The sequence below is a fragment of the Agelaius tricolor genome, unplaced genomic scaffold (assembly GCF_023055355.1).
Source record: "Agelaius tricolor isolate 1412-34295 unplaced genomic scaffold, bAgeTri1.0.p SCAF_20, whole genome shotgun sequence".
Classification (NCBI taxonomy): domain Eukaryota; kingdom Metazoa; phylum Chordata; class Aves; order Passeriformes; family Icteridae; genus Agelaius; species Agelaius tricolor.
Genome location: NW_027269280.1, coordinates 13,880,377 through 13,904,243, shown reverse-complemented (window position 1 = coordinate 13,904,243; position 23,867 = coordinate 13,880,377). Strand labels below are relative to the sequence as shown.

General features: G+C 48.4%; 1 protein-coding gene across 4 annotated transcripts in view; it reads left to right on the top strand.

Annotated features, from left to right (window-relative positions):
• Positions 1-23,867, top strand: part of AIFM3 (AIF family member 3) — a 55,847-nt gene that overhangs the window by 21,787 nt on the left and 10,193 nt on the right. For all 4 annotated transcript variants that reach the window (XM_071445823.1, XM_071445822.1, XM_071445821.1 and 1 more), the window contains exons 4-14: positions 10,028-10,137; positions 11,500-11,609; positions 12,612-12,656; positions 13,837-13,933; positions 16,127-16,239; positions 19,042-19,128; positions 19,753-19,844; positions 21,565-21,695; positions 22,756-22,871; positions 23,202-23,273; positions 23,604-23,667. In XM_071445823.1, the coding sequence (XP_071301924.1) occupies positions 10,028-10,137; positions 11,500-11,609; positions 12,612-12,656; positions 13,837-13,933; positions 16,127-16,239; positions 19,042-19,128; positions 19,753-19,844; positions 21,565-21,695; positions 22,756-22,871; positions 23,202-23,273; positions 23,604-23,667 (1,037 nt within the window). The remainder of the gene's footprint in view (positions 1-10,027; positions 10,138-11,499; positions 11,610-12,611; positions 12,657-13,836; positions 13,934-16,126; positions 16,240-19,041; positions 19,129-19,752; positions 19,845-21,564; positions 21,696-22,755; positions 22,872-23,201; positions 23,274-23,603; positions 23,668-23,867) is intronic.

Sequence of the window (23,867 nt, the reverse complement as noted above, 5' to 3'; positions counted from 1 at the left end):
GGCTCGTGTCAAGTGTGAGGGAAAGGTATTCTCTCAAAGGTGTCAGATTCCAATGAATGTAGCCTAAAAAACACCAGCTTTGTTCCCACCAGCCAACAAGAAGACACAGGCTTTCCCAGGAGCTATGGGTTTTTGGAGGGTGCATATTCCAGAGTACAGTCAGATTGTCAGCCCTCTCTATCATGTGACACAGGAGAAGAATTATTTACAGGGAGGTCTTGAAGAACAAGGAGCCTTGAAACAAATTAAACAGGAGATTGTTGATTCAGTAGTCCTTAAGCCAGTCAGGACAGGACAGGGTGACAAAAATGTGCTCTACACCACAGCCAGGAAGAATGGTCCTTCTGGAGCCCCTGGCAGAAGGTACCTGGGAGACTTGAGGACAATCCCTGTGGTTCTGAAGCCAGGTACGCAGAGGATCTGAGGCCTGTTACACCCCAAATGAAAAAGAGATACTTGCAGTTTGTTAAGAGGTTTGATCTGCTTCAGAAGTGATTAGCACAGAAGCACAGCTTCTTCTGGCACCCCAACTATCAGTGCTGGGCTGGGTGCTCAAAGAGAAAGTCTCTGCCATACATCATGCCATTGATGTTACCTGGAGTAAGTAGATTGGTCTGATCAACAGTGGTCTTGGATGGGAAACCCCAGTAGTCCTGGGATCTTAGAAATCATAACAAACTGACCCTAAGGTGAAAATTTCAGACTGTCATCAGAAGAGGGGGAGGAGAAGGTGACATGTGCTGAGGAGGCCCTGCCCGTATAATCAGCTACCTGAAAATGAAAAGCAGTGTGCTCTCTTCACTGACAGTTCCTGCCTTGTTGCAGGGATGCATTGAACATGGGAAGGTGCTGTTTGGGCCCCTACACAGCGAGTGGCACAAGGTATTGAGGGACAAGGTGGATCAAGTCAGGTTGCAAAGTTGAAAGCTTTTCAGCTTGCTTTAGATATTGCTCAGTGAGAGAAATGGCCAACACTACCTCTACAATGACTTCGGGATAGTAGCAAATGTTCTGTGGGGCTGGCTGGAACGATGGAAAAAGACAAACTAGCAGCACAGAGAGAAACCCTTCTGGGATGCTGAATTGTGGTGAGACATCGGTGCCTGGGCAAAGGAGTTGGCTGTCAAAGTCCGTCGTGTGCATGCACATGTCCATGAGAGTCTGGCACTGAGGAGTGTCACAACAATGGACAGGTGGATTGAGCTGCCAAGATTAAAGCGTCTCAGGTAGGTCTGGGCTAGCATCATAAGGGTGAATTATTTCTGGCTCAGTAGGCCCATAATACCTCAGTCCATCAAGGAAGAGATGCAACATGGCCTCATGATTAAGGGGTGGACTTAAATAAGGACACTATATCCTGGGTAATCCATGATTGTGAAAAGTGTGCTGTGATCAAGAAGGCCAAGTGGGTAAAGCTCCTGTGGTTGTTGATGTAAGTATGGGGAGGCCTGGCAGATTGATTGTATCAACCTGCTGCGAGCTCACTGCCAAGGCAAGCATTATGTGCTGACAATGGTAGGAGGCATGACTGGGTGGCTGGAGACATACCCCATGCTTTACACCACTGCCTGGAACACCATTTGGACCCTTGGAAAACAAATCCTGTGGCAACACAGCAGCACTGAAAGAATTGAGTCAGACAATGGGACTAATTTCAAAAATATCCCTATAAACACCTGGGCTCTGTAAAAAGTTTGGAGGAACTGGGCTTATTAACACTGACCAAGGTGTTATACCTTACAAACACAAGGTATTGAGCAGGTATACCATATTCCCTGTCATGCACCAGCCCCTGGGAAACTGGAATGGTGCAATGCACTGTTAGAAACTACACTGAAATCAGTGGGTAGTGGGATCTTCAAACACTGGAATCCATGTTTAGTGATGGCCACATTGTCAGTTAATGCCAGAGGGTCCACCAATCAAGCTGGCCCTGCCTAGTGAAAACCTCTATGTACTGTAGAAGGGCATAAAGTCCCCGTGGTGCATGTGAAGAAAGAATATGTTAAGGAAGTAAGTTTGGATCCATTCAACCTCAAGCAAAGACAAACCCATCTGTGGGATGTTTTTTGCTCAAGAATGTGGGTGCTTTTGGTGGGTGATGCAGAGGGTCAGAGAAATAAAATGTATCCTGCAAGAAGATTTGACATGCAGAGGTGCGGGTGACCTACTGCCACCTGTGCAGGTGAGCAGTGGCAGCAGGGTTGGAGGGGAGCAGGGCCGAGCACAGGCAGAAACTGGAATTACCTTGATGGTGGAGTGAAGAAAAAGGGGGAAACTGTCTTGGGAAATACTGGTTGCACAGGTAGGGTTCTGTTCCAGGGTCAAGATGCAGCCTTACCTGGTCTATGGAGGGTGTCCCTGCCCATGGCAGGGGGTAGAATGAGAGGGTCTTTAAGGTCCTTTCCCACACAAACCACCCTATGATTCTGTGAATATCTAGATTGACTGGGGAGCAGGGAGTATGATAGATGAAACGATTAGGAGAGCTCTTCTGGCTGCAGGGAAGGTGAGGAAGAGCTCGCTGCAGCCTGTGAGAACATACTTGGCTGCAGGTGGCCATAGCAGGGAGCTTTAGCTCCTCAGCTAAAGCCAGGGCTAGGAGCTGTCACTGGTCTAGGAGCCGGTCCCATATGCATCAGCTGCTGCAGCATGCTATGAGCGTGACAGCAGATGTGCCAACACCAGATATTTTGGGTTGAGAATAAGGTGTTCTCTAGCAGGCTGGGTCCAAGTCAAGATAGGAGTGCTGTGAGACAGTCCCACAGCTCATGTAAGCAATAAGCCAAGCTGAAGGAGTCCCCTTGTGCTGGTACCCAGAGTGATTTTCTGGGATGATTCTCCCAAGGAGTGTGCTGGGCAGGGGTGTGCATGGGCATTGCATCAGCGCAGGGTGCTGGCATGAGGCTTTGGGCACCGCTGCCTTGCATTAGTGGAGTCTACAAGCACAGAGTATGCTTTCTGCCCAACCTTTATGTCTTTCTGCTACCAGGACAGTCTCATCAGAACTGAGATGCGGAAAGATACTGGAGGATAAACTAGTGTTACTGTACCCATCCAGCCTCCCAGCAGGTTAACTGGACAGAAAACAGCCCCTCGGTGCTCTCACAGCTCTCAAGCAAAGGACCTTTCCAGGCCAGAACTGAGATTTAGCTGTGCTTCCAGAGTGGGGAGTGGGGTGGGACAACAGGACAAATTCCCAACTGAGTAAACAGCTCAGCGGGGTGCAGGGCAGTGTAAATCACTCTCTGGATTACTCTGGAGTGAGTGCAGGATGGGAGCCTTGCAGGTGGCTGTGTGCTGGCTTGAAGACACCCGGTCTTGTTTTTGACTCTCTCAGTTCACACAGCTCCTTGGGTAAGCTGTAAATTCTTTAGCTTATCGTATCTTCCCAGGGAGTTATGGTTGCCATTGAACAGGTTTTATCAGCTGAGGAATGCAGCAGGACTTGTACTGCTCCCTTCCCCTTGTACAGAGGGAAGAGCTCCGAGTGCCGAGTCTCCTACTCGGGGAGGGAGCAGAGCTGCGTCTCTGAGGAGCCAGGTGGCCAAATTAATGGGACAAAGGGCAGGAGTGGTGGACTCTGCTGGTTTTCACCCAAGGTGACAAGGAAATTAGGGAATTGAGCATTTGTCATTGGACAGTTGATGCAGGTGAAGCACTTGCCCAGAGTCTGGCTTGTCTGGGTTTAAGGGTGGAACAGAAGTGTTGGTGAGCTGAGCCCTGTTGTGACCTCCATGGCTTCAAAGCAGAGTGGGGCAAGTGTCTATGTAGCTTGAGGGCAAATAACGGGATTGAGTTGGGATGTTGTCTGAGAAGGAGTGAGCACACAAAGTCTGTCCTATTCTTCTGAGACCCTGGAACCTGGTGTGCATGAATAGCATTCTGGAATCACACATGGCCAGTGACTTCCTTGAGCAAGTGGGGTTTGCTATGGTCATGGTGATGTGTTTGGCACCCCAAAGGCAATGTGTTGGGATAGCTGTAGAGATGGTCCTCTTCATGCAGTGGTAGCAACCAGATTTCCAGATTAACATCAAGCTGTGTAGGGATAGGCTTTCTGGCTGGAAGAGGGGAAGTCTCCAGGGACCAGCAGCTCTGTGCTCCCTGTCCAGCTCTGTACAAAATGAGGGCTGTCTCCTCAGCTCTTACTTTCCTCCATGGCTAGCTGGAAGACTCTGCTCTGGGAAGCAGCTGCTGATAGTTGCATTGGAAAGAGGTTCAGTGCCTCAGGCAGACCATGGATTGCACAGAGTGTGTTGGGACTATTGGTTGGAAAGGGAGCATCTGAGAGCTGAGAAGAGACAGGATGTGCTGAGAGCAAGGTCTGGCAGAGCTGGTGGAGGCACACTGAGAGGGCAGAGAGTAAAGATCTGCTCAGTGCAGAGCAACATCAGCGTCACTCAGCAACACTTGGACACTGTTCTGCAAAGCTGTGGAAATGTCTCTGGCCAAGGTCTGGGCAGGTGGAGGAGTGGAGACCTTGGTGCTGGAGCCTTCTGCACCCCAGTCTCCAGCCTGCAGAGAGGATCAATGAGCAGCTTCCTGGGAATGATAGATGGTTGAAAGACTTGTGCTCCTGTAGGTAGTGCCACTGACCAGTGACACATGGCCACCAACACAGTCTGCAGGCCATGGGAACTCTGGCAAATGTAAGCACGAGTTGAAGCTGCAGTGCAGAGCCTGTGCCCTGCCAGTCTGCAGCAGGCAGAGGCAGAATTTCTGGGCACCATGGAGGAGGCACAACATCCCTACATCCCTGAGAGATGCTGTGGACAAATTCACCTGCATGTGGATGCTGTAGAGGTGTGTATTGCTCAGTTTATCCCTGCTGGAACAGAAGGCTATGGAGCCTTGGACAACCCAGAGGTGGTAGAAAGGATTTTGTAAAATGCTGCTTTTCAGTGCTAGTGGCATCATCAATCACTCATTCAGGAGAGGGGTGTGTTCAGTAGCTCTTTCTGGCTTGCATCAAGGTGCATGATCAACAAAGAGATGGTTTGGCCAGGATGGGGCTGAATCTCAAGGAGAGATGTGTGGCCCAGTGAGGTGAAAAACTGCCAAGCTCCATGTTGTAAACAATTCCTGCTGTGCTAATCACGCTTTAATCCAGGGTACTGCACCATGGAATCATTGAATCAGAATGGTTGGGGTTGGAAGGGACTGTTAAAGGCCATCTGGTCTAACCCTCTGCTGTGGGCAGGGGCACCTTCCACTAGATAAGATTGCTCAGAGCCCCATCCATAGAATCACAGAATATCCTGAGTTGAAAGGGTATCAGAAGGATCATCCAGTCCAACTCACAGCCGTGCACAGGACACCCCAACAATCCCACCCTAGGCATCCCTGGCAGTGCTGTCCAAGGGCTCCTGGAGTTCTGGCAGCCTTGAGGCTGTGCCTGTTCCCTGGGGAGCCTGGGCAGTGCCAGCACCCTCTGGGGGAAGAACCTTTCCCTAATGTCCAGCCTGACCCTCTCCTAGCACAGGTTCATGATGTTCCTTCATAACTGCTCTCTACTTCCATTTACCATCAAAGTGTTTGTCTGAGGCATTGGTGAACCAGACGTCTTTAACTTCAGAGTATGATGTAACTGCAGGATCACCAAGTATAGCACTAAGCTTTAGTAGCTGTTGCAAAGCCAGCATATCTAGGATCATGGCTGTCTGTAATTGTGCAGGTTTTGTTGGCCCTTCAGTTATATCCATTAGACCTGTGACTCCTGAGACATGTACACAGCATTCATGCACTCTTGGTCTTTGTGCAATCCCACCTCGTGGAGCATAGCCCTTCTTAATCCTGGCTAACAGATTAAAGGGTCTTTGGATTTGCATAGATTGGTGCTGTTGAATTTTTTCTACTTGTTTAAGAGCTCAGAAATAATAATCTCTTTTCCCAGTCAGAGTATATCTCTTCTCAGGATCTTTTAATGCTGCAGAACTGGGCCCTAATGGTTGTTTAGGTCTGTGTGGGCCTTGGTAGAACATGTTACAGTAAGTCCCATGTTCAGCAAAATCCCGTTCAGCTCTTATAGGATCATTGGAATGAACTGCTCCAAGTGATGACTATATTTTTAACTCTTCTATTAGCATTTGTAACTAACTTTTCTGACTATCAAGCCACCCCTAAGTCTGGCTTTTGCTCATTAATGCATACAATAGTCTTTTCTATAGAAAATCCAGGAATATGATTTCTCCAGTATCCTGAAATGGAACCATGAAGAACATGTCTTTTACATCTAGAACTGCTGTCCATTTGTGTGCAGCTGCTTGCAGGGTGGCACTGAGACTGGCAGTGTTTGGGATGAGTCTTCCCGTGTTGGCATTCAGCCACCGATAATCAATCGTTAAGCACCAGTTCATGTCTGGTTTCCTCACTGGCCAAACAGGAGAATTATAGGGGATATGTGTCCTAAATATAATACCCTTTGTTCTAAATTTTTAATAGATTCATTTTCTATTTTTTTCAGAAAAATTATTATATGCAGTTTTTGTGGGTCTGGATGACCGAACATTCCTGTTGTGCAATTGCCAAATTTCTTTTGAGAGCACCATATCCTAAAATGTTTTCTTCATGATTTGTGATTGCAAATGTGTGTGAGGTCATTTGTTTTTCCCCAGCTAGCCATAAACAGACTTTGACAGTGGAATATATAATACTTTGTCCTTTGAATACTGTTAGATGGACTCTCCTTATTTAAAACTTAAATTTATTTTTTCAGCATCTGTGGGGGTGCTTGGAGATATTTGGGCTCCTGTAGTAAGTTAAAAATTCAAATGTTGTTTTCTAGGTCCTACTGGTAAGTAGATATGGGGCCCATCCTTATCAGATCATTGATAGGTCGTAATGAGCTGGGTGAGAAGGCCCAAAGTTCACCCAGAGCTTAGTATTTTTTTCCTTTTGTGTTTCTGTTAACTTAAAAGAACTGAGGGGGGTTTCCTGTGGAGGCTTTCCATTACTTGTGTCCTCCCCATCCTTCACCACTTTGACTAAGTCTGCTATCCTGCATTGGACTGTCCCCTGAGGGCATCACAGGGGACTCCTAAGATCACTGCCATCCTCATCCACACCTCCTTTTGCTCTTCCCAGAAGTAAGCAGAGTTTTGATCTTTTGTTTCTCTCAAGTAGGGTATGTTTAAAAGTCCTCACCCAGCATTCTGGAGGTATCTGCATTTAAGTTTTTAGACTCTTCTCAATAGCCTGAGTTTGCTCTCCAGAATGGCTTTCTTAGCCCGTTTTCCTTGTCTGGTTCCCAAGCCATGCAAGAATTTTGCCGGCTTGTATTATGTGGGGATAATCACCTTCATTATGCATTACATCTCTTCTAATTTCATCTCATCGCCCCACTAAATAAATTTTTATCATTGCAGGGGCATCTCTCAATGGAAGTCTTAATTAGGAGCCACCTCTGTGGAGATTGGGGTGTTTCTGTTTTCACATAAAAGCTGCCTTTGTAACAGCAGCAGAGATTTCATTAGATGACCGTGTGGGTAGGGAAGCTGTGTCTCCTCTTCTCATAACATTTATTGCTCCTGCCCAATATGCAGCCTCACTGGTTATTGAATAGGGTTGATTGGCAAGCTCAGGTCCAAGATTTAATAAGACTTCTGGCCCCCAGTATCCCTTAGCTTGAGTTCCATTCAGCAATATTCTAGCTTTTCCAGAGACTCACTCTCCACAAATACTTGGTTTCTGACTCCCCTGATTTTCTTCCATATTTTTCCTGTAGATTTGCAGGGGGTCCCAGGCCATAAGTTCTGTCCATGTTCCTCCTCTGACCTTCTTGGGGTTGTTTGGACACTTTGGTCTTAATTATGTGTTCCATTTTAAAATCTGGAACCTCTTCCTCTCTCGGAGGTGAACATTGAATTATTTCACCAGAGTTCCATTCTCTTTCATCAGCATTTTCATCAGGGCTTTCCCAAAAATCACCATCCCAATCCTCAGGTAATACTATTAATTTTCACATTTTTTCAGCACTGGGGACTTTTATAATATCAGTTCTAATTTTTCTTCCAAGGCTTTTGTCTTTTCCTGGAATTCTTTTAGCTGTTTCTTTAATTGGTCATTTTGATAACTGTAAAGACAGTTGTACATATTTTCTTTTATTTCCTCTTTCAGATTATTAGTTTCTTTTATTTCTTTTATTAGCTCCATTGCCATGCAGCCTTTAAGCATAATCTCACTACATGACACATGACACCTCTTCCTTTTTAATCTTCCACTGATCCCTTTTTTATTTGATTCTCTTGTATCCTTTCCCACTCATACCAATTGTTCACTGACCAAGGATTATCAGTGTCAATGTGTGTCCTCTGCTGCCATAAATATTCTGTTAAGCCTTTTGTCTCTTTCCCAAAATTATTTGCCATCCTGCTGGCTATGTCAATTTGTCACGGGTGGAGTGGGAATTTCAGACAAAGTTTGTGAGAGAAGCTATTGTTGAGTCAGGAGGTACAGAAAGGACTCCCTGCCTTTGTAAACTCCTTCTCTAAGAGAAGCCTTGGTGTGGCTGGATCCAATCCTAACCCTCATTGCCAACAGTTTAAGTCTAAGGAATTACGAAGGTGCGACTGAACCTTTGTACAACTTTTTCCTGCAGGGATAGGGATGGCAAACCAGATATATTTGTATAAAAAGAAATTATTTATTATGATAAATGATTAGACAAAAAGATCTTAATCTTATGTACTATACAGGATAAAAGCTAAAACTAATAGTAGAGTAGAACAGAGTATATGAAAGTAATTTTATTAAAGCTGGAAAACCCCATGATTATGAAATAGAGACTGATGTCACTCACCCAGACCAACGAGCGTGGGCAAATCTCCTTTGCTCACTCTTGAGGAGTGACCTTGAAGGGTGTCCCCACCCCAGGGAGGAATCTCCACACACACTCCAAGAAGGGATATGTTAGAAGAACCTGCTATTTGTAAGGGGCAGGACTTTTAGAGTAAAAAGTGATTGTCAGTCAGATATCTGCAGGCCAGCTGTTCCAGCTTAGCATTTTTAGGTAAGGATAATTTACCGTATCTGCCCCATCTTCCTCTTGCTATCAGAATGTTTAACTTTGGGGTTGATGAGTCAGACTGGATTTAGCATAATTCAAGACCAAAAGCAGTGTGACACCCCCTCTCAGTTCACCACTGACAGCTTTGCAAAACTGGGTGTTGTTTGATTTGTCTTACCCTATTCCAGGCAGAGCATCCTGCTACTCACATTATAAAAGCTTCTTTCTTATATGTAGTCTAAACTGATCCCTTTTTATTTAAGAATGTTCCTCCTTGTTCTGTGAGCAACTGTGAGATTTCAAAGAGAACCTGAACCCCTCCATAGGAATGGCTTGAAGGTTTGCTGGCTCCTCTGCAGAGCAGAGCTGAACCCAGCAGAGCTGGGGCCAGGAACGTGGTGCTGGTAGGAGGTCACTGTGTGAGCTCCACTCTGCAAAAGCAGCTGAGGAGAACATCAAGAAGGTCACATACAGATGTCTGCTGTCCTGAGGGATTTATCAGGAAAAGTGACCCTGGGACTGGCCAGGACCAGAGCAAAAACCCTGAGGTGTGGGAGGTAGACCCCAAAGTTCAGAGTCACCTCTCCTTGTTTTCAGCTCTGGGAGATATTGTGTTTGGTTTGAAAAACAAACACAAGCCTGGCAGGGGCCTGCTGAGCTGCTGGGCCAGGAGGGGAGCTGATGTCACAGTAAAACCAGTTTGGTTTCTTGCTGACACTACCAGCTCCCCCAGCAGGTGGGGAGGTGTTTTGAGCTGCCTCTTGGCACAATGATGGACAAATTAGATGCTGCCACTGAATGGCCCAGCTTGGATGTGCCCCAGTCTGTTCAGCAGAGCCACCTCCAAAGCTGGCTTGGTGACAAGGAATGACCTATATCTGTAATCACCTGAAGCCAGTAATGAGCAGGTTGAAGGAAGAGGGGAGCCTGGTGGGACTAGGGCTGGATTGTAGGGTGGAGTGGTGGCATCAGCTGTGAGGGGGATGCTCTGCCATCTGTTTCCATATTCCTCCTGTCCAGGATGCGGGAAGTGGACCTGGGCTGCGGGAAGGCTCTGCTCATCAAGGAGAGCGGGGAGTTCCACGCCGTGGGACACAAGTGTCCCCACTATGGGGCTCCTCTGGTCAAAGGTCAGTCTGCATCATGTCCTGGAGAGCAACCAAGGGCATCACAGGACAAAGGACAGCCCCCTGGCTGTGCTGCCCAGCATGCAGCAGCGCTGCACTGCACACTCAGCATCACCGGGGCATCTTCTGGCTGGGGAAGGCATGGGAACAAGCTGGAGTTACACAAAACTCCCCAGAGCACTTTGCCAGCTCTGGTTTGCATCTGCCACTGCTGATCACAGGGCTGGGGCTTCTTCTCGTTGAGGGGAAAGAGGACACTCTTTGGGCTGATGGGATCCTTTCAGTAGCAAAAAGAGCATTGCTCATGTTATTGACTGAAGTGGGATGAAGTGGAATGGTTTCCCATCTTGGCATCTAAAAATATGCATCCTGGCACTTTCTCAGCACAGGCTTCAGGCAGGTCCCTGCCCCGAGCCTAAGCAATGGCAGCAGTCTGTGTACTGACATACATCACCAAAACTGGGGGTGGGAGGGCGCTTTGCTAGAGGTGTGATCCTGGGGAAGACACTGAGTGTCTTCTGGGCATTGCTGGCCCAGCAGCTGTGCTGGGTGTAGCAGCCATGCTCTCAGCCCCCCCACCCTGGGATGAGCCTCTTGCTAAGCAGGGCAGAGGAGCCCCACGCTGCCCTGGAGGTGAGAGCTCACCACCCTTTCAGAGACTTGTGGTGCATTCCTCAGACTGGCTGTCACACAGGGATCTCTCTGGGGATTTGCTGCAGCTGTAGGTGCAAGGGGGCTGCCCCTGTGCCCCACCCATGGTGGTGATGTGTCACTGCTGTGCCTCAGCAAGCAGAGACACAAGCTCAGGACCAGTCCATGGCCACATGGTGGCCTATTCCCTGCCCTGGCACTGTAGCAGGGAAAGCTGAAATCCAAGGTAGCAGCCTCTGAACCAACACCTAGAGAAATGTACACATGGCTTTGGGCATGCCTATGCTTCCCAGTGAGTGCAGGTGCCTTGCTGTGCCAGGGTCTGCTCTGAAACATGTGTACTCTAAATCAGTGATGCTCTGCTTGCGGCACCACTTGTTCTGGGTAATAGTGGGACTTTTAAAAATGACCATGAGACTCTGGGGATGGCAGCCCCATCCTGGCTGGAGAGTGAAGTTATATCCCAGAGTAAACAGCTTTGGAACTGTGCCCAGAGGTACTGGAGGACCCTGCCATCCAAGGCATTTTAGAAGGAATTGCTCATAGGGGATCCCAGCTGGTCCCAAACATGCCCAGTGTGCATGTTGAGAAAACTCCACTGTTGCCCATCCAGTTTCGCATCAGCTATCATGTGTCCTGTAGGAGAGGTGCATCTCACAGGATGGGAGGCAGCTGCAGGGCAGCACCAACCCTGCTCTGTCATGTTCCCTGCAGGGGTTTTGTCCAAAGGAAGAGTCCGCTGTCCCTGGCATGGAGCTTGCTTCAACATTGGCACAGGTGACATTGAGGACTTTCCCGGCTTGGATAGTTTACCCAGGTTCCAGGTGAGATCCTTGTCCGTGCAGCAGAGGAAACCATAGGATCATGGAATGGTCTGGGTTGGAAGGGACCTTAAGGCTTACCTCATTCCACCCCTTGGACACTTTCCACTATCCCAGGTTGCTCCAAGCCCACAACCTGGTCTGCAACACTTCCAGGAGTGGGGCAACCACAGCTTCTCTGGGCACCCTGTGCCAGGGCTTCCCCACCCTCCCAGGGAACAATTCCTTCCCAATATCCCATCCATCCCTGCCCTCTGGCAGTGGGAGACATTCCCCCTTGTGCTGTCACTGCAGCCCCTTGTCCAAAGTCCTTCTCCTGCTCTCTTGGAGCCCCTTTAGGCCTCTGTTCTCCATGTGAACAATCCCAGTCTGCCTCAGGGCTGCTCTCAATTCCTGCATCCCTCAGTCTGGACAGGTAAGGCAAATTGCTCACATCCAGCTGCAGCAGCTTGCATTTTCCCTTATTGAAACCTTATAAGATTCCCACGTGGGAATCACTTCTCCAGCCTGGCCACATTCCTCTGCATGGATCCCTTCCCTCTAGAGCATCAACCACACCACTCAGTTCCGTGTCACCCACAAAATGACTCTTTTAATTGGGATAAGCAATGTTCTGTATAGCATGGAGCAAATATTTTCCAAGGATGTGCTGGTGTCACCAGTGGAGGGCAGCTCCTTCCCCCCTGAAGCTCCCTTGCACCCACCCACAGGCATCAGGTACCTCCTGGGAACCTGGGAGTGCCCGGTCTGGGAGATCTCTGGAGTAGGAGGGAGGTGGGAATGAGAAACCATGTGTAAGATTTGGGTAGGGATCAGATTGCACACTGAATGTCGGTGTGGGGTTGATCCGAGGCAGGAGATCCCACAGCCTCGAGCTGGGATGAGCCCTGCCATGGTCTGAGCTGCTCCTACAGGTGACCTCGTGCCATCACCCCTTGCTCCTTAGCTGTTGCCCAGAGAGAACCCTTGCTGCTCTGCAAACCAGCACTGTTCTGTCACCCTCAGGTGAAGATTGAGAAGGAGAAGGTATACATCCGAGCAAGCAAGCAGGTGAGGGGCCACTGACATCCAAAAATCAAGACAAATGTTTTCATTTTTTGCTGTATGTGCATGGCGGTGGGGGGAAATGCTTCTCTTTGATCCTCTGGCCTGGGCAGAGTGATGTGTGAGTATCCAGTTTATATGGAGGTACAAGTGGAGCAGGGCAGAGATGTTGGGTCCCCCTTGCACCCAGCCTCCCTGCAGCTGCTGGACACCTGGCCTGGGCTGTCCACATTCTCAGGCCTTACAGGTGTTTATCCTGCACTTGTCCTATGTTTCCTTAAGCTCAGAGCAATTTTTAATTTAGCAGGCCCATCGGAAGAGGCCTCTTCCACCTTCCAGCCTTTTGGCATGGTGATGGCAGAGGCCACTTGTGCTTCCTCCTGACCCCACACCTCAGCTCCTGCTGGAGAGGAACCTGATGCAGGGGTAGAAAGGGCTCTCCCGCCCTGATGGAATGCATAATGAAGCCCATTCAGGCCACTGCCATCTTTCTTTCCATGAAAAGCCTTCTTTTGATGCATGGTTGTATGTCCACATGTGCAAATCCAGTGGCTCAGAGCCCCAGTGGGCCCCTAGAGCACTTGGGTTAGATCCAGAGATGTCACCTGAACAGCAGCACTTCAACTCCAGCTGATTTGGGGATGTGATGAGGGGAAACTGAGTCTATTTGCTCTATCAGGAACAGATTTTGGCCTCTAATGCCTGGGAACAGGGGGTCTGTGCAGCAGGGCTGCACTGGCACAGGTCCATGCCTGTGCTCTGGTGGATTGGACAAGTCCCTCAGCTTTGGATATCAGGTGCACAAGCTCTGCTCAGGTTCAGGATAAAATTCCTGAAAGAGTTTTTTTTTCATTTTTGTCTCACCTTTGGTGCAGAATTGCACAAGGACACCTGCTTTTTCTATTGCCCCACCACCACCCCAGCTCTGAGTAGTCGCATGCCTTTGCAGAAGATTATGGATTTGTTTTACTCTTGTACCTTGTAAGGGGCAGTGCACTGGACATTGGAATGGTATTTGGATGAGCAGGAGTTTGTAGTCCTTGTTCAGTACAAGGGTGTTGTTGTTCCCTTCCTATCCAAGCTGGTTTATGACACTGCTACAGTTGTCCCCACCCCTGCCTGCCTGCCCAGGGTAACACTGAGTAAAGATAGTTGCTTTTCTTCTTTTTTTTTGGTGGTGACACAGGCTCTTCAGACACAGAGGAGGACAAAGATGATGGCAAAGTGCATCTCCTTGAGCAACTACAACCTGAGCAGCACCAATGTGCTGATCATTGGTGCAGGTAAGGGTGGCACATGCTGGGGTCACTGTGTGTCCCCTCCCAGGCAGGGATGCACGGAGGGGGTGTCTGTGTGCCCTGCACCCTCTACCCGTCACCCCTCTTGCATTCCTCCCTCTGCAAAGGGTCACACCAGAAAGTCATCCTGAACTTTTTTGTACTACATGCTAATGATCCAAAGATGCTCTGTGGTCCAGTCTGTGGAGCTTTACAGTTCCCTGTTGCCATGCTTTGGAGTGAATCCTGAATCCCCTTCCTGTTACTCCCTTCCCAGTTACATTAGCAACCCCTGATTTCCACAGATGATGAGATGAAGTCTTTTCAGGTCCCTGTGGTGTCGATACACCTTTCTCTCTTGGACCTTGCACATCACCATCTCATCCCATTGCACCTCCAAAGTTCTCACCTCAAGATGCTTCTCTGAAGATAAAAGTTCTTCAACCTTGCCAGCAAATGTCAGATCCCAAAAATAGATTGCCAAAACCAGCAAAGCTGCCAAGTTGTCCCCTTCCCTTCCCTTCCCTTCCCTTCCCTTCCCTTCCCTTCCCTTCCCTTCCCTTCCCTTCCCTTCCCTTCCCTTCCCTTCCCTTCCCTTCCCTTCCCTTCCCTTCCCTTCCCTTCCCTTCCCTTCCCTTCCCTTCCCTTCCCTTCCCTTCCCTTCCCTTCCCTTCCCTTCCCTTCCCTTCCCTTCCCTTCCCTTCCCTTCCCTTCCCTTCCCTTCCCTTCCCCTCCCCTTGTCCCAGCTCCATTTGTGTGTTGCCATTTTTGTGGAAAGCCTAATGGATGAGGTGAAGCATCTCTACCAAGTTTCTGAAATGGGTTGGATGCCAAGGCTGGGCCGTGTTGGGGTGAAATGGAGGGTGGGAGGAGGACGGGAGCTTCTGTTCCTGGGTCTGTGAGGAAACATCTGCTCCTCGCACATGGGTTGTTCTTACTTGAATCTTGAGGTCACCAGATCCAAGCTGGATATTGGACCATCAAATTGGGATCATCTAAGGTGCATCTCACAGTCTGAGCGGAGGGGAAAACCAGCTTGACTGGCTTTTCCCATGTTGCTGGGTGACATTTTTCCTTTCTTTGTGCCCTTGCTGATTGTTGATTGAATGCCAGGGTGGGACATACTGCTCCCTGAGGTCAGCTGGAATGTCCTGGTGTGCGGCAGGTCTGGACAGTTATCACAATCCTCAACAAGGTCGCTCCACAGACAACATCAGCCATTGCTGAGGAAACTTTCTCAGGCTTTACCAGATAAATTTACAGGTCTCTTAAAGACCAGAGTCTATTCTGGTGGACACCAAAGGAGATTTCAAAGCTGGCTTTGTGGGGAAGTATTGGGGAAAGACTGCCAGTCCAGCCATGCCCAGCAGAGCTGAGAGCAATTGACTGCAGTTCCTTGCTCATGTGAGGGTCATCCTGACATCAGCACAGTGCCAGCTCTGGCTCAGGATGCTCCTGGCAGCATCCACAGGATGTCCACCTGCCTGTCCCTTCTTCCACTGTCCCCCAGCTCCATCAGTGGGAGTGTCTTGTTGATGGACCAAACCATATGGTCCAGGTCCATCTTCTCTCAGTGGTGTTACAGAATTTGTGGCCCTAAAAACACTTATCATGGAGTGAGGCTTCCTTGGCTGAGAAGAGACTCCGGACTTCTCACCTGAGCTCCCAAGGCAGCTTTTTGTTTGATTTAATGAGTTTTTTTCTGTGATTGAAACAAGTGAACAAAAAAACCCTTAAAGAAATAGATGGAAAATGGTCTGCAGTGAGTCACACAACCAACACCTTGGCCGTGGAGGAGGGAGGACTTCCTACTCTCCATGCTTGGACATAAATTCACCAGGAGCAGGCCCTTCTCTGACTAGAGAAGTCTAAGGTTCTAAGTGGCTGCTTATGGCCTGGAGTTTGTCAGAGTTTGTAGGCTTTAGCAACACTCCTCAGGTGTGCTCTTTGTGTGTTTGTGACAGTTTAGGGATAGACAAGAGGATTAATGTCATGGTCCATAGACAGAGCATCCCTTCTGCTGCCTCATGCATCTGCTCCAACTGGCTTCCTGTGTGAGCTGTTTGAGTTAGGAGAGGTTGTGAGGTGAGGCCAGGGCTGCTGGAGGTTGTGGTTTTGGAGTCAGCCCCAGTGGGTTTAGCAGTGCAGACCTCCCAGGGCCACATACACATGGCTGTCACTGGTCTCCTTCTCCCTTAGGGGCAGCTGGGCTGGTCTGTGCAGAGACCTTGCGCCAGGAGGGTTTCTCTGACCGGATTGTGATGTGCACCATGGACAGACACTTGCCCTATGACAGACCAAAGCTCAGTAAGGTTTGTATCACTCTGGGTATGCCACAGTTCCCAAGTTTTAAAATTTGCTCCCCAATTTTAAAATTTGCTCTAGGGCCTTTCCCCGCTATTATTCATTGCAGCTGCAAGGTTCTGTTTCATTAATCTTCTTGTCTCTGTTTCCCTTGAATGAAATATGAAACACAAAAAGGAGTTGTTCAAACTGAATTAAGATTACTCCAGCAGAAAAACAAAGGTATTCTTCCTTGTGTGGGTGGTGAGGCCCTGGCACAGGTTGCCCAGAGCAGCTGTGGCTGCCTCCGGATCCCTGGAAGTGTCCAAGGCCAGGTTGGACATTGGGGCTTGCAGCAATCTGGTCTAGTGGAAGGTATCCCTGCAAATTGAAATGAGATGAGCCTTTAGTCCCTTGCGACCCAAACCATTCCATGATTCTATGGATGAAATGGTAGCTCTCTTATCCAGCTTGTACCTGGATGGGTCTTCTTAAAGTGTTTCTGGATCAAAAATATTTAAGGCAATGAAATGGAGCATGTGGAAAAATGGTGTTGTCTACCAGAGTTTTTATTAGTGTCTGTTTCTTGCTGCCCAGGGATGCTCTGTGCTGTAATTACGATGATTCTCAGCTGTCATCACAGCTTGATAACTTGATGGAAGTGCAAAGGTTGCTTTTTCTGATAAACATCCCATTTTGCATTCCAGTTTATAGACGCAGGATGGTCTTTAATCAGATTTTTTTGCTGCTGATTCCTGAACCTTCTTTGATGTCAGACAGCAGCTCAAGTTGGACAGCAGCATTTGACCTTGGAGCCTGAAGATAACATAAGGTGAACTATGTGTTCATCCTCATGGCAGGAATGCTTACCTTACCCACGGGGACTACTACAATCATACCATCTTCCAGCACCCAAAAAAAGTGATTTTCAAAGACAGGCAAACATGCACATGACTTTTTGGGAGCATTCAGGCCATTTCTGTGCTTCTGCAAGTCCTGCCTGGAGTGAAGAGCAGCTGCCTGCTACCTGCATCCAAGCATCACAGGGGTTGTGCTGAGCAGCTTGGAGAATCTGAGAGTCCCTGTCCCAGCCAGACAGCTCTTCCAAACACTCATCCCCATGTATGAGCCTTAGACTGGCTCTTCTTCTCGCTGTTAAATAGTAAGAACATTACACATGGCAGAGATGTTGTACATGGTTTGTTAAATCCTCCACTGAACACCTTTGGCTGTAGTTGCTTTTGAAAGGTACACAAAGCCCATGGAAGAGAAGGCAGAATTTTTGGGAAGAGGGTAGGAAAAATGGAATTTTTCTTAATCCTATTGTGTGTGGGACTACACCTGTACAAGCTAGTGGAGGAGTACCACTGCTAGCTCTGTAAGCAGCAGAGCTCTTTCTCCCTGAAACTGCAGCAGTGCCCTTCCTCTGCCCTGCTGAAAGCCTGTTATCAGTCTGTCCCCAGGTCCTGCTGAGCTGTTTCCCTTTGTCTTCTTTGGACCATGACCTGTGTGTTGCCACATCTCTGTTACTGTCCCCAGAGCACCAAGCAGCAGCAAAAGGCATGGTGGTTGTGTACTGTTGTGCTTTGCCCTTCCTGCACACTGTCACAGAGGGGTCAGGTGTTTCTCTCTGTAAATGTGGAGTATTCAAAGAATTTGCAGTAAAACCTGTATGACCCTGCCCCTGCCTCAAGTCGTGTGACACCAGTCTCTCCTGAGCAGAGCGTTGTCTGAAGTCAGAGTGAGGGCTTGTTCCAGCCCCTGACCAGGCCACCTCCAGGGAGAAGGATCTTGCACATCCATCTCCATGGGCGAATAGGAAAGCTCTTGATTCCTGCATGCCCTGTTGCTCCTGGGTCAAACCCAAACACCATCCCTGTGTGGCATGAGTAGATGCTGCTGCTGGCACTGTGTGATCTGTAGCAGGGCTTGACCATGGCATCCCTGCCTCTTCCTGCTACGCTGCAGGCAGTGAGGGACACACGAGCAGGGAGCACCCTGCATACCCAACTTGGTCACTTGATGCTCAGCTTGTTCTCAGCCTGAGTCTGAGCTTGTGTCCACAGAGTCAGGAGGACAGATGAGCTCGGGCTCAGCACTGTGTGTAAAGATGTACATCTCACTGCAGTGACCAGGGAAGGCTGGTAAAAGCATGAACCTTTATCTTGCAGCTGAAGATGTGCAGATATGGGCCCCACCCGCTTGCTTCAGCGTTGGATGGAACTTGTGCAGCATAACTTGGGTGCTTTTGAAAGTGAATCCTTGTGTGTTAATGCTGTTTGTTCTTATTGCTCTTCTAGCTTCCATTTGCCCTGGTAACTGGCTGTTTTCCAAATACTCATAGAATGGTTTGAGTTGGAAGGGACTTCTAAAGGTCATCCTGTGCCACTCCCCCTGCTGTGGTTTTTACTCCTTTTACTAGACCAGGTTTTGCTCTAGTCCAGCACTTTCAGGGATGTGGCAGCCACAGCTTCTCTGGGCAACCTGTTCCAGGGCCTCACCACCTGTGTTGTAAAATGAGTCTTTTCTCTTGCTCCTATGAACCTGTGTGTACTGGGAGGGGTTGCAGTTATGTCTGCTGACACTCTGAAGCACTTGCTGTGATCTTGCCTTAGCTGCTCAGCACCAGCCCCATGCCAAACCAGCAGAGAAGGCACCAGAGCCAAGGCCAGCCTCTTGTGACAACTCCTACTTGAACAGGCTTTCATTCCAGCCCTGTAGAACCATTCCCTTAACCCATGCAGCAAGTGCTGACTTGTGCTGGTAGCAGCCAGTTCTCCACTCACCTGTTCAATCCACAGCAGCTGACAGAAAAATGGCTTTTTTTGCAGTCAATGGATTCCCACCCTGAGCAGATTGCCCTGCGCCCCAAGGAGTTCTTCTGCACCTATGACATTGAAGTCCTGACTGAAATGCAGGTAAGGAGAGTCCTGTGTGTGCCTGAAGGAAAGTGCTAGTATGCAAAGGCTGTATTTAGGGAATGTGGCCACTGTCTCTGTTCTTGGCTCACTGGATGCAACTGTATGAATGTTGGGTCTCCCCCAGCCCCCCTCTTTTTCCCAGGAGTGCAGGTTGCCTGTGCTTGTTCAAAACACAGCTCCTGTGTTCAAAACACAATGCTCCTGTGGGAGGAAGGGCACTCTGGTGTGACCATGATGTGGCTATCTGTGGTGACCATCATGTGTTACCTGCCATTCCTCATGTGGATCTGGGGAGCCAGGTGCTATCTGATAAGGATAATCAGCCTTCAAACAGTGAAGACAATGATGGCTTAAATATTTCTCCCCATTATTTTATTTATATTGGGATTAATTTATTTATATTGGGAGACATTTGTGAGAATGCAACTAGGAATATTTAAGGTGTGGGTTGGCCAAACTGTGGACATGGTGGGGCTGAAACTAACAGACTAACTAAAAGCAGCCAGCTAACTAACTAAAACTGACATGGAGGACTAAAACCTGACAGACAAGTTGATGGGGCTGGGACCTCGGTGAAAATCTGGGATTTCTTCCCTTAACGTTATTTAGGAATGATTTTAGGTGGCGGCTGTGGATGTCAAGAACAAGATAGCTGTGTTCAAGGATGGGTTTAAGATGGAGTACAACAAGCTGCTGATAGCAACGGGAAACACGTAAGCTTCAGACAAACATCTCAAAGATCAAGAGAAACTGTTTTATCTGAGAATGTGAGGAGCCTGGGGATAAGGGATGAAATGTGGCAGGTGAATTTAAACACTGGATTTGTTTGAGTATGGAAAAGTTAAGGAACACAAAATATATTGGAAATGACTGTATGTATCTACATCTATATATCATCATCTATTTATTTCATATATATCTACATCATGTATTATAGAATCACAGAATCCCAGGATGGTTTGTATTGGAAGAGATCTTAAAATTCATCCAGATCCACCCCTGCTGTGGACAGAGAACACTTTCCACTAGACCAAGTTGCCCCAAGCCCCATCTAACCTGGCCTTGGATACTTCCAGGGGTGGTACCAGGACCTTGAACATATTTTCTTTAACAAAAGCTCCAAAGTGGAAGTATCCTAATTCTTTTAGAGAGCATTTTTGCCACATTGCTCTTCTTTTCACTCCTTGATAACACTCAACCCTGACAACCAGATAATTCATCCCTCTCAATTTCCATCTTTCATTTTCTGCCAACCTTTAAGATCTTTTTCAGCAATTAAGGTTTAACACTTTGCTATTGCAGCCTTAATTAGGTGTTGCTGTTGCCCCATTCTAACTGACCCTTTGGGAGCCTTGGGCCCAGAATAGGAATTTTCAGGACTGAACCTGGTCCAGCCATAGGGAAAGGTGGTATTGATGTGCTGGCATGCTGAGCATCACTCCAGATTGCTGTTATCACTTGTGCCCTGGAAGTAGTGGACCAGTTTGTTTTCGATTGGAGGTTTGTCAAAATCAGCAGTTTAAGCTGAAAATGAGGCATCCTGGCTCTCCTTCCTTGGTTCCTTACATCAAGCCATAAAATGAAGTAGGAGAAATACGGTCCCTGCATAATTTATCATCTGGGGAAGGAATGCTGTAGATCAGCCAAAGCAGGGACTCACGTTGGAAACCAAAGTGCCACCAGTCATAGCCAGTGCCACAAGGTGTGAATAGCTGGTGCTAGGGTGTACAGGATCACAGCCAAAATGCCATGTGCACCAACCACCCAATTAGGTTCAAAAGAAGATTAAACCTTTGGCAATAATTTCAAAGTCCTCATGCACAAGCTCCAGGTACACTGGGTTTTTTAGGGTACCTAAATTATTTAGGCACTTCTGTCCTGTTTCCAGATGTGAGACAGTTATGCAGGGGCCAGATGTTTAAAAATATATTGGCTACAGTAAGTGCCTGGGGAGGTCACAGTTAAGCTGCTACAGCATCAGCAGTGTGTCCTTGGGAATGGAGAGTGTAGCCTACATCTGCAGAGCCTTATCAAACTTTCAATATCTGGCTCCAAAGTACTGCTGGAGGTTAGAGTGAGTTTTCTGTGTCCCATTAAGCTTCTAAAAAATTTGTGACATGCCAATAATTGAGCATAGGCTTGTAAAGCAATGCCTATCCTGCGCTGGCTGCACTACCCCAGCAAGGAGCTCCCCTGGACCTGTGGGTACACCAGTCCATGATGGGGTCTGGGGTGGCTGCTCAGCATCCCCTGCTCCACCACTTGCCACCAGCATCTGGGTTTTTCCATGTAATGTCTCCAGCCTAGAGAAAGGTGAAAAAAGGAAATTTGGGAATGTTCTTGGAGCCCTGGGAGGAGTGTCTGCAGTCCTGACTGGGCACTGAACCACACAGAGTTGAGAAAAGCAGCTGTATCACCCTCAGTGTTTTTCAGGCCCAAAACCCTCAGCTGCAAAGGTAAGGAGATGGAAAACGTTTTCAACATCCGGACGCCTGAAGATGCCAACCGTGTGGTGAAGCTGGCCACGAGCAAGAATGTTGTGATCGTGGGAGCATCCTTCCTGGGTGAGTGCTTGCCTGGCCCGTGGCCCTGTCCCAGCTCTCCACCTCTGTCTGCAGATGGGTAAAGTCCTTTGCCCAGTTAGAGGTAACACTCCCATGAAATTGGACCTGGGCTAGTCCAACCTCCAGCCCCAGGTGTGTGTAAGGACATTTCCATGCCAGAGAAATTGATTTTTCAAAGAGACTGAGCTGGCATGGGCATAGATATTGCTGTTCCAGTCTGAAAAGTACATGGCGAGACAAGTACTGGTGCTCATGTGAGTCCAAATCTGGTGTGTCTAGAGTTGGCTTCAGTCAGAAGGGGCTTGTTGGTGGATGGGAGCCTGTGGGATTTTTCTCTTTTACATTTTAGTAGTGTGGTGAATTTTTAAAATGTGGAGGAAAAATCTTGTTTCTTTGATGACTCTTTTTGCTTGATATGGTTCCAACAAAATTATTGTGGGTCCTAACAGAATAAGAGTGGATCCTGCAAGACTTAAACATAAATGGGAATTTATTATAGGATATTAATGATTTGTTTTTCTTCTTTTATAAAAGATAAACTTGTTTTCATGGTTGAATCAATATGATCTACGGAAAAGCATGTGGTAAAGGGGGCCAATTGCAAACTGCAGGTCATCAAAAAGATTCATTTCCAAAAAACCCCCACAGACAGAAGATGTCTTGGTGGAGGTTCCCATGCAATTCCCAGCACCAATATTCTACCATTCTGATGGGAGAAAACAGCTACTCCCAAGAGCAGTTTTCAGACTACAGCTGACGTTGTCCCAGCTGTAGGAGGAAGGTTTCCCTTGGCTGAGGTCCCTTGTTCCATGTTTTTCCCAGGGCACTTTGGAATTTCCTGGCTAGTTTCTCCCTTTGGTCTTTAAAACCTACATCTAAGAACACCTGAATTGGTGTGACCCCTGGTGTGATCAGGTCTGGTGGCTCCCCAGTTCTCCCAGGAGTGCAGCTCCAGCCTCCCCATTTGGAGCGGGTGAGGCTGCTCCTCATCTGCAGCCAGGGACACAGGGCAGTGCTGGCTGGGCTAACGTGGCTCTTTGGACCTGCTTCTCTTCCCCAGGGATGGAGGTGGCCGCCTACCTCGCAGAGAGGGCCCACTCGGTGTCCCTGGTGGAGCTGGAGCATGTCCCCTTCAAGAAGTTCTTTGGGGAGAGGGTTGGCCGTGCTGTCATGAAGGTGACCTTGCTTTCCCATCTAGTGGGGGTTGATAACAGAGCAGATTTTGCTTGTTTCACTTATTGCACTAATTAATTTATTTCACATTTATTGACAAAGCTGTGATGACAGCAGTCAGTGAGAATGGGCTGTATTTTCCCCGTCATGGTCCATGTGCTATGGAATACCTCTAGAGCCATGTTGGGAATGTGGGGATGCTGACCTCCTTAGCAGTGCAGGTTGAGACAAGCCTGCAGGGTGGGCAAGGCAGTGTAGGGGGCAGCAGGACATCAGGACCAGGGTGGTTCAGGGCCCTGATGTCCCCTGCTCTGTCCCTTGTCCCCTGTCCAGATGTTTGAGAACAACAGGGTGAAGTTCTACATGCAGACAGAGGTGTCGGAGCTGCGGGAGCAGGAGGGGAAGGTAAGTGGTGGGCAGGGGCTCCCTGGGGGGAACTGCTGTGGCATCCCCCAGAGCTGCCATTCCCGTTCCTAGTGGGGTTTTGCTCTCCCCTCTTTCCTATCTGCTGAAATTCATGTTCCTGGATTTGGCCTCCAGGAGCAAATGTGTGCCAGTGTGGTGTGTGGGGTGACTGCATTGATCCCACTCACCTCCTGCTGCTTTTCTAAGGAATTATGGTCAATTTGCATTTCACAAATGAGGTGAGCTGCCAGCTTGGCTTCCTGCTGCTACAGAGGAGTTTTGTCCCTAAAATAACTCTGATGTGTCCCCTGCCCCTTGTGTCTCCTGCAGCTGAAGGAGGTTGTGCTGAAGAGTGGGAAGGTCCTGCGTGCTGACGTCTGTGTCGTGGGTGTTGGTAAGGGCTGTGTGGGGGCTGAGCCACGGAGGGAGGGCAGAGAAGAAGTTGGAGGGGATGTGGCAGCGGAAAGTCACTGGGGCTGAGTGGCCAGGGGTCCTGGAAGTGGTCTGCTAGCCCTGCTGGACTACCACACATGAGTCTGCATATCTAAAAAAGGCATTTCTAGAGCCCCCACAACGAAATGCAACTGAAAATAT